Below are 16,671 nucleotides of genomic sequence, written 5' to 3'. Positions count from 1 at the left end.
CTGAAAACGTCCACTGGCGTTTAAATGTCAAATCCAAGCCCCTCTTTCTAAGTTAGAATGTTTTAGTAAACTAACATTTTCAATTAAAAAAAAATGGAGGTGGGGCGCTACTCTATTAAATTGAGAAATCCATAAAACACCAGCAATAAACTACTCCTGAAATACATAAATTTCTATGCTCCCATCTGCAATGCAAATTATTCCACAAGTCCAGAATCCCTCAGTTGTAGCATAAAAGGGCTATTACTTACTACTAGAGAATGAAAAAGAAAGTAAAAATTACAATTTAAGGCTGAGCTAAAGAAGGACTTAATTATTATCTCTTTCAAGAAGAAACAGAAAGAAAGCTTTGCCCAAGCACAGCAACATTTTAGCAACCCAAGCCTTGGCCTCCGACATCCTTCTGGGGTCCTTAGCCATCGACTCACAGCTCTGAGTGCCTTTTCTGGGCCAGGGAGCCTAAGGCCTAGTAAAAGGTCTCTAACCTGGTTAGGGAACTAGGAGACACACACACACACACACACACACACACACACACACACACACACAAAACCAACGCCCCTTAACAACCTCATAATGTCTGCAATGCCTGAAGTGCCAAATTGATTCCGGAGGTGAGAAGTGTGGAAGCAACCGCCTCCTCGGGACCGCAGGGGACAATGGGCTGGTTTTACGGCAGAGACCCGCCCGCCGCCTCTCCCTGCACCAGGCCCTGGCCCAGCGCTGTTTACCAGGCTGACCGTCCAGTCTCACTGGGGCCTCACCTCCCCTCCCACCTCGGAGCACTTTGCTCTTCTTCTCCAACAGCGCCTATTTCCTCCTGCGACAATACTTTTATTATTTGTTTGTACTTGTTTAATGCCTGTCTCTCTCTTTAAACTCCAAGTCCCTCAAAAGCTGGGTAAGTGTTTGTTTACTATTTCACTTCTGTATGCCCGGCACCTAGAACTACCTGGTACACAGTAGGCTCTCAAAATATGTGTTTAATGAATAAATAAGCAAGCTCTAAAGGAGGGTGGGATTTCAGTCACAAGAAATGGAGAAAGTCCTTCCAATGGGGAAAGGCTATAAACGAAAGTGTAGAGAAAAACAGTAGCTAAAGGAACTGACTGGAACCAGAAAAACACTATGAGATGAGAGAGAGAGCCAGGTGTAGAAGCTGGACCACAGACTCATTCTCTGAAAAACCATGAACTCCAGGCTGCGGAACTTGGACTCTGTACTGCAGCAAGAGGGCACCAGGAAGGCTTTTCGTCGGGGGAGGTATACACAATATTTAGGGACGTGGTAAGGGAGCCCCAAGTACAATGGCCGGGAGGAGAAGGAAGCCGAGGCAAGCAGAATCCTGAGGGGTGACTGTGCAGATGGCACCAGGAAGGTGAGTGGGAATGGAGGAAGGGGACGGATTCTGGAAGGAGACGTGGTGACAGACACAGGACGGAGAAGAGGAAGAGTCAGAGTCAAGGGCAAGTGAGGGCTTCAGACACCATTGTATATGGTCTGGCTCGGGCTCATTTATATAACACAGGTTTTCCCAGTTCTCATCAATCCTATTGATTTCAAATGAGAAACTCGTACAGAATCATCTTCACCTGAAATTGGGGTCAAGGTGAGTCCTACAGCTGCCAGTCACGGCCTGAGAAAGTCTCAGGGACCCAGCAGAAGATGACTATGCTATCGGGTGCAGAGTAGGCACAGCCATTGGTCTGTGATGGGGTGCAGGGAAGGCCTACATTGATTTTGCCAAAAAGCACCGCAGGGGAGAGGCTGAGCTGTATCTCCCAGGCAGGCAGCACAGGCAGAAGCTTCAGAAGGCCACGGCCAGCTCTGACCAGCTTCATAGAGCAGCTTTCGTATGGCAACCTGAAGCAGGGGGTGGGGGGGAGCAGCTGTGGAGGGGTCCTTGATTTGGGCTCACTGATGAATCGATCCCCTTACTTTTTCAGGAGAGTAGGAGGTACATCCAGCTTCTTGAGGAAGCACTACCAGGTGCCATGCCACAAGCGGAATCACCGCGATGTACGTTGTGACCTGTATGATGTCGTACATTGGCAAGAGGACGGCCAGTGCAGAGGCAGTCTGAGGACAAGTCACCTGAGGTCGGGAGAAGGAACGGCAGTGCCTGGCAAGGGCACAGGAAGGTTCCAGGGCGTGAGGACGCACACAAGTGCATTTCAACTATCCGAACCACTGGGATACAGGGCAGGGTGCGTGACCCAGAAGTCAGAACCCGAACTGAGGAGGTGGAAACCGCAGAGTTCGGCTGGAAGTGTGAAAGCAGATTCCACGAGCTCACACGAGTAGGAGCGGACAGTGGCGAGGGTCACCTGGAGTTTCCAAGCAAACGCTGGGAGATCACCTGGGGGGAACATGGAAGTAACTGTTCATAAGTTGGATAACGTGGCAACTCAGATTTCTTCCGATTTCTTGGTTTGCGAATTTGCTGTCCACCATCCCATCGTTCTGCAAGTCACAGAAGAAAACCTAGCAGCCCTCCACCTGGGACAGCAGCAAAGGGGAAAAAATGCTTGGAGCCTTAATAGTGAAAACTCAAGCTTTCTCCGGGAGTTCCTTTTCCCAAGTTCCTTTCCTTCACACACACAGACACAACTTTTTCTGGAGTTGGGGGGGAAAGCTGTAATAATTTGGGTTCAAACAAGAGGAACTAAAAAGTAACCGCTAATTAACATCAACACAAAAATTCAGCTCACCTATGTTCTAAATACAACCTCACTAAGACGTAGAAGATGTAGCGCCAACTGGCTCCCCCCATTTACCCACTCCGACACCTTGAGCGAGTCATTGCGGCTCTCCCGATTTTAGTTTCTTCGCCTGGAAAACGGAATCAAATAGTGGGCTGGATCAGATAGTTGCTAAAAGTCAGCAGAATGTTTGGTCTTGGCAGCGATTTTTTTAATTTGACCCCAGAAGCAAAGGCAACAAAAGCAAAACTAAACACACAGGACTGCGTCAAATTAAGAAGCTTCTGCACATCAAAGGGCACCATCGAAACAATGAAAAAGCGGCCAACAGAGGAATGGGAGGAAATGTTTATCAAGCACATAGCTGGGCAAGGGGCTAACATCCAGACTACACAAGGGACTCATACAACTCAACAGCAACAAATAAAACAATTAATGTGAAATGGGTAAAGGACCCATGTAAACATAAACATTTTCCCACAGAGGAAAGGAGACTTCAAAAAAATTTATAGGACTTGTGGTCAAGAAGGCAGCACAGTAAACACCACACACCTCCTCGCACAACCACACCGAAATTACAATTAAAATACAAAACACCGCCACTCACAAACGTCAGAAATCGAGTTGAATGGAAGTCGGACAACTATAGAATTAAACAAACCACATCCATCCACACCGGTAGGAGGGGCAGAGACGTGGAGTGAGCTGGTCCCACGTCCACGTGTGGTAGATAAAAATTCGAGAGGCGTATCTCAGGAGCGAGGAGTCCCAGCCCCACACTAAGCCCCTCTATGCAGGGTTCCAGGGCCAGGAAGGTAAGTCCCCATAACTTCTGGCTGCAAAACCCAGTGGGTTGGATTCGGTGGAAGAAACCCCTGTGGATCCCTCCTACAGGGACTCCCACCCGCAGACTCACTGGGATCGCGCCCTCTGAGCTCCAGCACGGGGGCGGCCGCTTGAAAGGCACCAGTGGCATACGGGGAGGAACTGAAGTGTCTGGCATCAAGGCGAGAGCTTGGGGACAGCTTTCTCTCAAAAGGCAGGCAGAGGCCATTGTCCCTTCTCTGAATCCTCCTCCCACAGAGCCACAGAGCTGGCAGGCTTGAACCACATCGTGACTCCATCAACCTGGTTAACACTGTTTGCCCCACCCTGCAGATCCCCAGGGATTCAGCCCCACCCAAGCTGCTTTTCCACCCGAATGGCTGGTCTCGTTTCATTCTTCACAACTTCCTAAATGCTCTTAAACTAGCAGCAGCCAGCCTAGATTCACTGCTTAGCTTGTCCTGAGAACCCAAGCCAGCGCAAGTAGCAGCCATCTCAGATTGCTTCGTATCTCAGGTGGTCCCGGGGCAAAACACAGGAGGGGGCTGACCTGGGCTTGCACCACCCATGGACGGCTACAAACCACACTGGAGCACCACCACCCTGCCCGTGCACAGCTGACCCTCCATGAAGCATGGAGGTCAGTGGTCAGTGGTCACAGCCAGTTCTTGTAGCTGACTGGCCTGGGTAAGTCCCTCCCATTGACCTGCCGAAAGAAGTCAAGGCTCAGCTACAAGAGAAGGGTGTACTCAGCCCACATGAAGGGCACATCTCAAGTGCCCAGCTTGGGTGATGGGGAGACTGTCCCACTGGACCTTATAGGATACCTACACCACATTAGGCCACGCTACCAAGACAGGGACTCATAGCAGCTCTACCTAATACACAGAAACAGACACAGAAAGCTGCCAAAATGAAGAGACAAAGAAACAGGGCCCAAATGAAAGAACAGATCAAAACTCAAAAAAAGAACTAAACAAAATGGAGATAAGCAATCTATCAGATAGAGTTCAAAACACTGGTTATGAGGATGCTCAAGGAACTTAGTGAGGACCTCAGCAGCATACAAAAGATCCAGTCTGTCAGAAACGAAGGATATACTAATTGAAATAAAGAACAATTTGCAGGGAAACAATAGTAGGGTGGATGAAGCTGAGAATCAAATCAATGATTTGGAACATAAGGAAGCAAAAAACCACCAATCAGAACAGGAAGAAAAAAAGAATCCAAAAAACCAAAGATAGTGTAAGCAGCCTGTGGGACAACTTTAATCGTTCCAGCATTTGCATCATGGGGGTGCCAGAAGGAGAAGAGAAAGAGCAAGAAATTGGAAATCTATTTGAAAAAATAATGAAAGAAAACTTCCCTAATTTGGTGAAGGAAATACAAGTCCAGGAAGCACAGGAGTCCCAAACAAGATGGATGCAGAGAGGCCCACTCCAAGACACATCATAATTAAAATGCCAAAGGTTAAAGATAAAGATGGAATCTTAAGAGCAGGAAGAGAAAAGCAGTTAGTTACCTATGGGGGAATCTCAAAAGATTGTCAGCTGATTTCTCAAAGGAAACTTTGCAGGCTAGAAGGGATTGGCAAGAAATATTCAAAGTACTGAAAAATGGGGACCTACAGCCAAGGAGTGTCTACCCAGCAAAGCCATCATTTAGAATCGGAGGGCAGATAAAGAGCTTCTTAGACAAGAAAACTAAAATTCATCATCCCCAAAGCATTATTATATGAAATGTTAAAGGGGCTTATTTAAGAAAAAGATCAAAACTATAAACAATAGAATGGCAATAAACACATATCTATCAACAATTGAATCTCCAAAACAAACTAAGCCAACGAGAGCAGAGACAGCATCATGGATAAGGGCAGTGTTCTGATGGTGCCAGAAGGAAGCAGGGGGTGGGGGAACGGGTGACAAGGTGAGGGGATTAAGAAGTACAAACAGGTAGTTAGAGAATAGCCCTGGGGACGTAAAGTACAGCGTAGGACATGGAGTAGCCAGAGAATTTACACGCATGACCTGTGGGCATGGGACATGGTGTGGGGACAGCCTGAGGGAGTGGAGGCTGCTGGGTGGAGGGGGATAAAGGTGGAAAAAACTGGGACTACTGTAATAGCATAATCGATGAAATATAGTTTAAAATTTTTATATTTTTTGGTACCCTTTAAATTTCAGCCACATTCACGTATTATAACTTAAAAAATCCCCAGGGTATAAAAATTCCATTTCCAGTTAGAAACGAAAGTTGTTTAAGACTAACACTCCCTTCAGGAACACAGCTCGAGACCGTGGGACGTGGTAATTCCCGCCCTTTGAGTGCCCTCCTCCTCCGCCACTCGAGTCCCACGGCGTTCTCTTCGGTCCTGCGGGCCAGCACGGAGGGTTCGGCCAACCCCGGAAGACAAACTGCTCCAGGACCATTCACCACCTGGGTGTCAGTGTGGGGACCTAGCCCAGCAGCAAACACAACACTGCAAGTACACTGCGGAACAGACACAAGGGACTCCCAGAGTTTTTTTTTTAGGGAGGTTCTGCTCAAAATAACTCCAAATATTTACATAAGCTATGCCACTTCAACTGAGTTTACAATGGCTTCCTGGTTGTTTAAATCCCGATAGCCAAGAACAGACTGTCGGACATACTGTCATGTGTAGGCCCCTAGTGGGCTGAGGCAGTTTCCACCTGTCCAGACAGACAGATAGGCCGCCCTGAGTTAGGGACAGGTGGGCCCACGGCACCGGAGATCGGTCATTAGAGCTGGTGGGCACGGCAGAGCAGGGCGCCTGGGGAGACCCTTCAGCACCTCCCCCTGCCCAGCATCTTCAGGCCCCAAGCATTCTTCTCTCCCCCTGGCTATTCACATGGTGGCATGAAAAAGGAACATCGATGGGAGAAAGCAGGACAAAGGAATGCACAGGAAGCCTAGGCAGGGACCCGAGAGAGGAGATCACGGAGCTGAGACTGGAGATCACAACTTTGCGGGTGCTGGCACAACACTGGGGTCCAGAGAAGGGCTCTGTGTCATTGCTGAGGGCCACAGGTTCCCAAGGAAGCCCGAGTGAGGTCCAGAGGAACTGCTTTCCTAGAGCCTTATATAGTAAGAAGCCAGCCTGTCCCTCACTCTCTGGCCAGGTAATCACTGGCCGCTGACCACCCAGCACACTGCTAAACAAATGAGCTTCTCTGGGTCCTAGTCGTTTCAAGGAGGACGAACGACGGAGACACAGTTGTGCGTATATGACAAACCAGCTTGTTGTGCTCTACTTCCCAGGGCTCCGCGTGAGCCGAGGTGGCGAGGCCTGAAGCAGCCAGATCTAAGGAAGGACAGGCCAGAGGCATCCCGCCGCAGGGCACCTTGATGCACCTTCACTGACCAGGCCACCACAGTCCCCAGACAGGGCTGACTGAGCTGTGCCCCCACTCCCCGCTGGACACCATCTGAACTAACACAGACCCTACACGCACCCTTGTTCTCTCACACATGTGTGCATGTGTGTGCACAGGCACTCTCCATGGCTGGTGTCTAAGGGCTCCCCCTACACTGACCTCCTTAAGTCCACCAGGGCCAGAGCATGTCTGAGACTACCGGCATCTTACTCTCTAACTTACAGGTTGCAGTGACCTGTTTGGAACCCGTGGGCTTGGACCTAAGGGGAGCATTACAGACTAATCAGGCCATCAGCCCTGGAGCTGTGTTTTAGGGCACCAGCACCCTCCTGTGTCCCGGGTGCTGACACCCAGGCCCCCCGCCCTGACTCCCTGAACATCTAGCTAGCTGCCTTCCTCTCATGGTATCTCCTGTTTTCTAGGTTCCTGGCCACCCTCCAGTCTAAATAATTTTGAATTCCTTTCCCCTTGCCTTATCATCCTGTTTTTCAGATTTTATTTCTGCTTTAAATATGTGATGCCCCCATGGAAATGCATTTTCTGAGACAACAACTTTGAACCCCACCCTCCACCAGAACACACTCAATGGTCCACTCCCGGGATGAGGACAAGGGCAATGATCAACACTGAGAAACTCTCAGAAATCCAGATTTCAGCTCAAGGACACAGACATCGGTGTGAGGACTGCCTGGAGGGGGGGGGGGGGGGGGCTGGGCAGAGGCGGGCAGGCAGCTACAGAGTGGGGACACCTGTAATGGCATAAACAATAAAATAGAATAATAATAAAAAAGAGGATTGAGGTTTTACTAGTACTGCCAGATTATAAAATTGTAAAAATTGTAAAACAAAAATAAAAACGTGCTAATATTAAAAAAAAAAACAAACACCCAAAAGAAGTTCAGGTTTCATTCTAGTTCAGTTGCTTAAAAATGTATGTATGTGTGTAAGTGTGTGTCTACCACATATGTACATATGTATGTATGTTAAAAAGGTTACCCAAATAGCTTAGTAGAAAAATCAGGAGGGAAAAAAACAACGTGAGAAAAGAAGCTGGTAACAATGGAAAAAGAGAAAGAGAAAGGAACTTAAAAGTAGCAGTCAGGTAACAAAGTATACTTGTAAGGCAATGTAGTATAGAACTGAATTTTAAATTTCTCTCACAGGAGAAATTAATTAATTACAAAGACAGAAAGCAGCTCAGCAGCGGGGCCCCAGCAACCCCCCCCATACAAGGCTGTGTTCTCACCTCCCTCTCCTGGCTCCCCACCACTGCAGCCCCCCCTTCCCACCACACCCCTCCCTTTTCTCAGCTGTATTGTTCTCATTAGCACTCACCACCAAGGAGGCACTCTGAATTTTACTCATGGTCCTGTTTCTCTTCCCCCCCTTCTAGAATTTGTCACCTCCACGAGGCAGAGGATTCCACCTGTTCACCGCTCATCCCAGCGCCCAGGACACAGCGGGTGTTGAACAAATTGACTGAATGGTTGTAATAAAAACATACTTATTGCTGATTACATGAAAATTCCTCTACTTGTTTCTTAAAAACAACTGCTTAGAATAATTTAAGGTATTATTCCCTAAAATAGGGAATTTTAGTCTGTATGTTACTGATGCCATTACTAGAAAAAAAGAAGGAAGAGGTACAAAATCAGAACCAAAGTATATAAAGAATGTTCCAGAAAATGTTTCTGCGATGCTCAGCCTCTGTATGCACTGGAATAAAGACCAAATTCTTCTCATATATTCGCCCACAGCCACTGTCACCCAAGCTTTTGGCCTGGTTTAAAAAGAAAGTAATTAAACAACAAAGGAGAAAAGGACAATTCTCATCTTGCTAGCAATTTCACAAATACCACAAACCCCTCCACGGCGCTCGATGGTGCCTGCCTTGATGCAGCTGAGCGGAACCGGTCTGCTTATGAAAGGACAGTAAGGGTGGCGGCACGTCGGGGAGGAGGCCAGGTGTGCCACCAGAGGTAAAATGTTCCGCAGAATACATAAACAGGTACGATGTTAAAAAGAGAAAATAAAAGAAAAATCCTTCTGGTGGAGAAGGCTGAGAAGGAAATGCTATGAAGAAAGCCTCTCCTCGATGCCACCAGGAAAAATGCGCATGCCGAAGAAAAACCAGTGAGAAAAGGAAGAATAGGGTAAAACGACAGAAAAGAGCATAGATGAAAAGGGGAGAGCGAGCAAATGGGAAAAAAAGAGATTAAGAGAGATGCAGGATGAGTAAAATGACAGGAAAAGCAGCAAGGAGCAAATCAGGAGGAGTGAGAGGAGGAAAGCATGAAAATAAGGGGAAAGGGATAGGTGCTGGGCCCCCAAATGCCCGGAGCAAGGAGTGAGGTGGCAGCGGCAGGGAGGGCACCCTTCCAGGCCCGGTCCCCCACGCCCCGCCCTTTTCCAGCAGGCTGCCCAGTTAGAGGCCTGGTGTCGTCAGGACATCCTCCGGGGAGGCTCCGTGGGGGTGGGCGGGGTGGACACGCGTTCCCCTCCTCACTAGATCACTGGGACCGACTCCAGCTTAGTCCTCACAGCAGGGCGCTCCCCCTGCTAGCGCAGGGGAACGCGCCTACACACGGACGGGGCGGGCAAGCGCAGGCTCACGCTGTCTGCGTGGAAAAAGACGAGCAGGCTGTGATGACGACAGCAGTTTTATTGACTGTGTGTGCCGTGCACTCACAGCACCAACCCCCCTTCTGCACACCCCTGTGCGTGTTTCGTCCAGGCTAACCACCTCCTTCCTGGATTATCACACGGGAAGGCAGGGTCCTTTATTCAGGACTGCCTATGAAACGAGAGAGATTCCTTTAGAAATATACATAAAAAACCAGTCAATCTTAACAGACCACTAAAGCCAAGGGAATCAGAGGGGTTCTAAGACAAAAGCTATGACTCCAGTGTACACAGGGAAGCAACTGAAAGACACTCCAGGCTCTAATTTGTCCCCAGAAGTAGGAGTGCCGCATCTTATACATCTTATTCCGAGTGAGACGGCCCAGGCCAGCAAAGGCCCGGGTCAGCAAAAAGGACAACCCCGCATGCTTGTTTACACCGTGAAAAACAACCGGTGTTGCAGAGCAGGGTGTGGCAAGTTTAACCTCAGAAACGCAAATGCCCAGATCTTTTTACTTTCCATCTAAGGCATTCTTGCACACCCAACCCTGAAGGGTTAAAAGCAGCCAAAGCCTCTGTGGAGTTGCACCAATCAGCTTTTCTCCTGATGACATCATGCCTCCAACTGGACTGCTTGCTGGAAAGGGCATGGGGACCTGGCCTGGAAGGGTGCCCTCCCTGCCACTGCCACCTCACTTCTCAAGGAGGGATTCAAGAGCCCAGGGTCCCCTGGGCCAGCACTTCTGACAAAACTGGAACCGTCCCCAGGTCCCTGACCAGGAATTATTCTCAGCTCGTACAGACGCACACGAAGCTCGTCTTCGCTCATTCCCCATGTTTACTATTTATGACAGTTTATCACAAAACACAGACTTATCACTTCTGCGTTTAGCCAAGTTCTAAATGACTCCGGCGTCTGTGCGAGTGGACGAGTAGCCTGTGTGGCTTTCCCTTTCAGAGGCCTCACTGCCGTCCCAAGGCAGGCAGGAGAGAGCCCTCTCTACCCCCAGACTTCACACACATTCGAACCGCCATCTGACCAGGCGGCATTTTTGTTCTTCTCCCGGGTGTTCATCTCAGACGTTAATCGCTGCTGTGTGTGTGCCCGTGGCTGTGCCAGACAGCGCAGGGACGGAGGGTGGAAGTCCTCCAGGAGACGGGTGCAGGAGCCCACAGCTGCAACGCTGGCCACACTGCCAACTGCGTGGAAAGGAGAGCAGGTCCCTTGCTGTCATTGGGAGTGGGAAAGGCTTCAAGTTAAATGATAGATTTCTCTTGCTTCCCAGCACACTAAATATCTCCACCTTCTGGTTCATATGCAGATGAAGATTAATTCACAATTCGCCCACAGGAGCCGTCTTTACCGCTCCAGCACACAGCCATCTAACTTGCTTAGATTTGACAGAAACAGCGCTAAAAATGTCTGTATCGCTAGGGGCCCCTGCAGGGAAACCACGGCACGTTCAAACGGGGCGACCGAAGGAGCTGAGCAAAGCCATTACTGCCACAGCCTTGGCGAGAGCACAGGGGCAGCAGCACGGGCTGAAAGCCAGTCGCAGCCAGGAGCCCCAGGCTGGTTCTAGTTACCAGAACCCAGAGAGGGCCGCTGCTGGGAGAGGGTCCCTCTCAGGAGTGGTGGTCTTCAGCAGGGGAACACAGTCAAGCCACGATTTCCTTGGCCTCCTGAGTCGTAGGGGTTGGCTCCTGAGACATGCAGGGAGGGAGGGAGGCAGGGGAGGGAACGCAGCAGAAGGGCTGATGGAAAAGGCCCTGCACAGTACAGGACAAGTGGAGGCCAAGCAACAGCAAACTAACCTAATGATGTCGCCACAGAACAGAACACAGAAGAGAGCACCACGCCTGTCAGAACCCAGACCCGAACCCAGGCCTTACTGACTTTGCCGTGGCCACACACCCAACAGGCAGCCTCAGGTACGAAGAGCCGGCGATAAATCTGGGAACATGCGAAGACCCCAAGTTTGGATACGCGTCGAATGGTAACAGACGCTGTGCAGATAACAACTCCGTGCAGAGATGCAGGTGGTTTTCCCGCTGCACCTGTGCAGGTTCAAGTTTTACTCACGTACAGCCTCTCAGCTACGCTGTCGCTGAGACACCAAAGAGCGCCTCTGCCGTGGCTGGGGACACAGAAAACAGCCACCGAAGCTGGGACTTAGGTCTCTTCTGCTGAGCGCTCTTAAAAACAAACTCTATTACTTCTTCGTTATCAAAAATATAACAGAAAATAGGGAGAACGCTAGCATCGCTGACGGACACTACCTCAGGGGCTGACCCGCCCCAGGCTACCTTTCAGGCGTCGTCCTGTCGGGGTAGTTACTTAACGAGGGCCGAGCTGACCACCGGCACGGAGCAGGAGGTGACCCCCAGCCTATCGGCTGCGCACGTTCCCAGCTACACAGCATCATCCCAAACCACCGCCCAGGCAGGTAGCCACCACTGGACGGTACAGCAGTGCCTCCGTGTCCACGGTTTTGCTTTCTGCGGTTTCAGCTACCTGTGGTTAACCACACAAAAATTGTTAAATGACTAATTCCAGAAGTAACAGCAATTCTTAAGTTTAAAATGGCACGCTGTTCTGAGTAGCATGATAAAAATTTCATGCCATCCTGCTTGGGTGGATGATCTGAGGACGTGAACCCTCCCTCCTCCCAGCAACTCCACACACCGTACGCTGCCCACCCATTACTCACTTAGCAGCCACCTCGGTGACCGGGCTGACATTCCCGGTGCCACAGTCCCTGTGTTCAAGTCACCCTTCTTTTACTTCATAAAGGCCCCAAAGCACAATAGCAGTGATGCTGGCGACTCAGCATGCCGAAGGGAAGTGTTAAGTGCTTCCTTCAAGTGAAAAGGTGAGGACGGTGCAGTGAGGGGTTTTAAGAGAGAGAGACGGAGAAAGACACTGCCTCACATAACTTTTGTTATGATACACTGTTATAATTGTTCTATTTCACTGTTAGTCACTGTTGCTAATCTCTTATTGTGCCTAATTTATACATTAAACTTTACCACGGGTATGCACGTATAGGAAGAACCACAGTGTGTGTGTGTGTGTGTGTGTGTGTGTGTGTGTGTGTATAGGGGTCATTAGTATTGGTTTCAGGCACCAGCAGGGCGCTGTTACGCACCCTCACGGATAAACGGGGACTGCTGCATGTAGAATACATTGAGAAACAAGCACCCGAGATTTATAACCTCTTCTCCTCTCAGGGAGTTAGGCAGAAAGGCTCATTCATTTCTCGAAGAACAATGGGGGCACCTGCCCTACTGTCGAAGGCTGGGTGGGCTCTTCCAGGTCTGGGGTAGGGCAGGGTCACCCAGGGGTTCGTGAGTTGCGGGGCCTGAACATCGCTGCTCCCCGGCCACTCCCCCCACTGTCCCCCACCCCTGGGCAACCCCTATAAGCTCTGCCTTCCTTAGGGTCGGAGGACACTGCAGGGACAGTGACAACCCACCATCCACAGCACGCTTTTTCCACTCTAATACCTGTGCCAGGCGCTCGTCTAGTTGGTGCGAACATCTCTGCAGCTCAGGCTCGCCCGCCCCCATTTCACCAACCAGCGTGAGACTTGGAGGCTCCCTGGGGCCGCCCACGCACCAGGGCAGAGTTGGGGCAGCTGGGGCTCCGAGCTGCATCTGCTGAGCCCCGCCCTGCACCACCTCCTAGGAGAGGCCCGGCCAACTCCCGTGCACAGTTTGTCCTGTGCTAGGATCTCGGCCTCCCAGGTCCAGCCCTTGGAGCAGCCTTCCCCTCCTCCCGGGATCTGATGGGGACCACAAAGAAAAGAAGTCATCCAGCACAAGAGAGGCAACAGCCTTCAGGCAGCGCTCAGGGGCGGGGTGGGGGGCGGCTGCTCGCTGGGCGCTCTTCTAGGAAAGCCTGCCGAAGGCCTGGGGTGAAGCCAGCCACAGGGGACACACCCACGGAAACCAAGGTAGCACGACTCAAAAACCACGCTGAAGGGCTAACGTTCACTACACAAGCAAAGCTCAGTCTTCTGAATTCTTCCCATGAAGACCTCGACTGCCCTTGGTTTTTTTCAAGTTTAAAATGTGTTTCCACAGGCCGCACCACAGGCTGGCCCAGGACACCCTGAACAGTCCCTGGGTTCACTCTACCCACCTGCAACCTCTACCTGCACAGGGAACATCAGCATATTTACTTCCTCTCAGTAAGACGCCGAGGGACAACTGGTCTATTAGTCCAAACGGCCGGCCGACTGCCACGACGCTGGGCTGCGGCCCAGGGACTTCACGCTGCTTCTCCAGGAGGAAATGGCAGAGCCCACAGACTGCCCGGGAGTGCTGCCCGTTCACAGAGCAGGGAAGTCCTGTGAAGACCCCCCCAGCACTGCTGACCTCCTGGGGAGAGGCACGCTCAGCAGACAGAGCCAAAGAGAAGAGGACCTAACTCGTGAGACTGGTAATGCTGTCCTCAAGCCCACGGGAAGGGCTCCGAGAGAGTGCCTTGGAATTGAATCAAATACTCATTTCTTAGCCTTAAGGTCAAGGCCCTCTCACAATCCGGTCCCAATTTTACTTCCTACTCTTACTTCTTATTGCCCCCACATAAACCCTACACTCTGTGGAAACCCGGTGACCCCAGCGTCCCCAAGCCCACGCCTTTGCCCATGCTGCCCTCTCCCCCGGCAGCATCCTTTCTCCGTCCCACTGGCTTCCCTCGGGCTTTAACCAAAACGCTGGTGCTTTAATTCCACATCAAATCCCACTTCTCTGTGCTGCTCCCTGAAGCCCTTGCCCCGCTCTCACACCTCCTGCCCACCCAGCCCACGCCCACGGATGTCCGAGTTGCTCCTCCTGTCCTGTGGCTTCAGAGTGCACTGCACTCATCTTCCTCTTAGACGGCCTCACTCTGTACTTGGCTGTGGGCGAGCAGAACTCTGTTTGGAAAAACGGAGGCAGAGTACATGTGCCTAACAACCCCCAAGTCTGCCCGTCTTCCCCCGTGGCCTGGGGCTCTGTCCCCGGGCAGCATCCCGCACAGGCTCCACACACGCCGCTTCACCAACGGTGAGCACCTCCCCACTGCACAGGGTCCCTGACAAACAGTCCTAAACCTGTCTCATCTGGAGACGAGAGTGCTGCAGGAATTGCCCCCGCCCTGTTCCCACAGGGGAATGGGATTAGCTTGGTTTACATAACTTTGCAGCTGCAACCAGAACAGAGCCCGACAGGCATTTGGTCTACAGACTGTCCAGACGCACATGTCAGCTGTACCGCCCCCCTCCTCCTGAGAACTAAATTTTTCTCCTGAAAATGTTCCTGGGAGACAGACCCAGTCCACTTCAAAGGCAGCGTTCTCCTAGCTGGAAGGGTGCAGGGACGGCACTTTAACATTCCCTGAGTGTTTACCAATCTCTGAGAAACATTCTTCTGCCCAGTAAGACATGCCACAGGCCACCGGGGAATAGTCGGGTACGTATTTCAACTATTCTGTAACAGTAATTATGGAAGAAACCTGGGCCCCAGACTCTGAATGTTTTTTCCTCACTAATCTGTTTCCTGAACCACCTCGCCCCCGCCTCTCCCACCCGGGAATGTGGCATGGGTAAGACACTTCTGCTGGGAGAGGCACCGGCTCTTCCAGGGGACACCGCAAGAATAACCACAGGGGCACGGGGAAGAGAAAAGCCCTCTGGGACCCCCTTTCAGCAGCTTCTCCCAAAGCCAGCCCCTCCCTCCACCCTGCTAGCTAACCCTGGATCTCCCCTCTTCCTCCCGAAGACTCACTGGAAGGACTCTATAGCTCTTCTTAACCACCTCCAGAGTAAGCGAGACTCCCTCCGTGGGGCTGACAGGACCCACATCATTTCCCAACTTCAGGTCCCTCCGTCCTGCTGTGCTGGGGCCTCCACCCTCCAGTTCAACCGTAAATGGATCTGCTCTCTGCGGTCCAGGCAGGAAGAGCTCCTGCCCCGGCTACTTGGGGCTTGCCTCCTGCGTGGCTCTCAGAACCACACTGGTCACAGTGCGAAGGAACCGGGGCAACCCTGGCCCACGGCCTGCTCCTGGGAGCCCCACACAGGAGAGCTGTGGTGGGCTGCGGCCAGCTCGTGCTCTGTGACGTCACACAGCCTTACCTCATCCCACTCCGAGGCGAAAGAGGGCGACTTCTCGAGCCTCTTCTTCCCGATGCTGCAGTTGGACAAAGACTCGCTCCGGCTCCCCATCGCAGTGTCCTCCGTGGGTGAGCAGGTCAGGAGATCAGAGTCGGACTTGGACAAGCTGCGGCTAAGTTTGAGTTCAGCTTTGGGTTTGCTGGTGGGAGGGACTCGGCTTCTGGCCCCACTCCGGTCTCCTTCTTCCTCAGCACCACCAGGGTGTGGAGATGCTATGTGAGTCAAAGTTTCGGGGTGCGATTGGCTGTTAGTGGTGGGCAGGCCTGCTGGGTAGCCCACTCTCTTACTCTGGTCCAGGACACTGGGCGGGGAGCCTCCAGGAGCGTGCACACCCGGCTCCTCCAGCTGCATGCTGGTCTCGTGGCAGGTGCCCTGCGTGGGGGACCCTTCTGGATGGCTCTGGCCAGTGGCAGAGAGCAGCTGGAAAGGGTCCTGCCCCACCTCACACACCGGGGAGGAGCCGTGGAGGAGACCCGAGAACTGCTCTGGGACCTGCCCGTCCTGCCCTTCCGCAGAGTCCTGGCTCCGGCTGCGGCTGCTCTGCCTGTGGTCTTGAAGTGGACGGAGAGAGAGAAATAACAAATTAAAGTGGCAAAAATCAACAACGTTCCAATGTAGCAAGCATACAGCAGAGCAGAGGAATTCAAAACCAGAGGGGGAGAGAGGATGGGCTGGGGAGAGGGCAGAGGGAGAGGAGAGAGAGGAAGGAAGAAAACAGTTTCGTATTGTTCTTAATGTTCAGTTTGTACCCAAAGTCAGAGCATGTATGAAATTCCAAACACTGGCCTGATTAATGCTATCTGGCAGCCTTCCCTGTTGTTAGATTTCTGTTAACATTAACGACCAGACCTTGCTAAATAAGGCGAGAAGCACTAACTATATTCTACAGAAAGGACACAGTGAGGAGAGAGGGAGCGAACACGGAGTACAAGTGAGAGAGCAAGGGAGCGCGCCAGCGAGCAAGTG

General features: G+C 51.5%; 1 protein-coding gene across 8 annotated transcripts in view; it reads right to left on the bottom strand.

Moving 5' to 3' along the window:
• Nucleotides 1–16,671, bottom strand: part of ANKS1A (ankyrin repeat and sterile alpha motif domain containing 1A) — a 177,987-nt gene that overhangs the window by 51,115 nt on the left and 110,201 nt on the right. For all 8 annotated transcript variants that reach the window (XM_045193199.2, XM_045193195.3, XM_045193197.3 and 5 more), the window contains one exon: nucleotides 15,667–16,256. In XM_045193199.2, the coding sequence (XP_045049134.2) occupies nucleotides 15,667–16,256 (590 nt within the window). The remainder of the gene's footprint in view (nucleotides 1–15,666; nucleotides 16,257–16,671) is intronic.

This window comes from Desmodus rotundus, chromosome 11 (genome assembly GCF_022682495.2).
Source record: "Desmodus rotundus isolate HL8 chromosome 11, HLdesRot8A.1, whole genome shotgun sequence".
Classification (NCBI taxonomy): Eukaryota; Metazoa; Chordata; class Mammalia; order Chiroptera; family Phyllostomidae; genus Desmodus; species Desmodus rotundus.
Note: the sequence above shows the minus strand (reverse complement) of the source record. Positions and strands in the feature narration are given on the sequence as shown.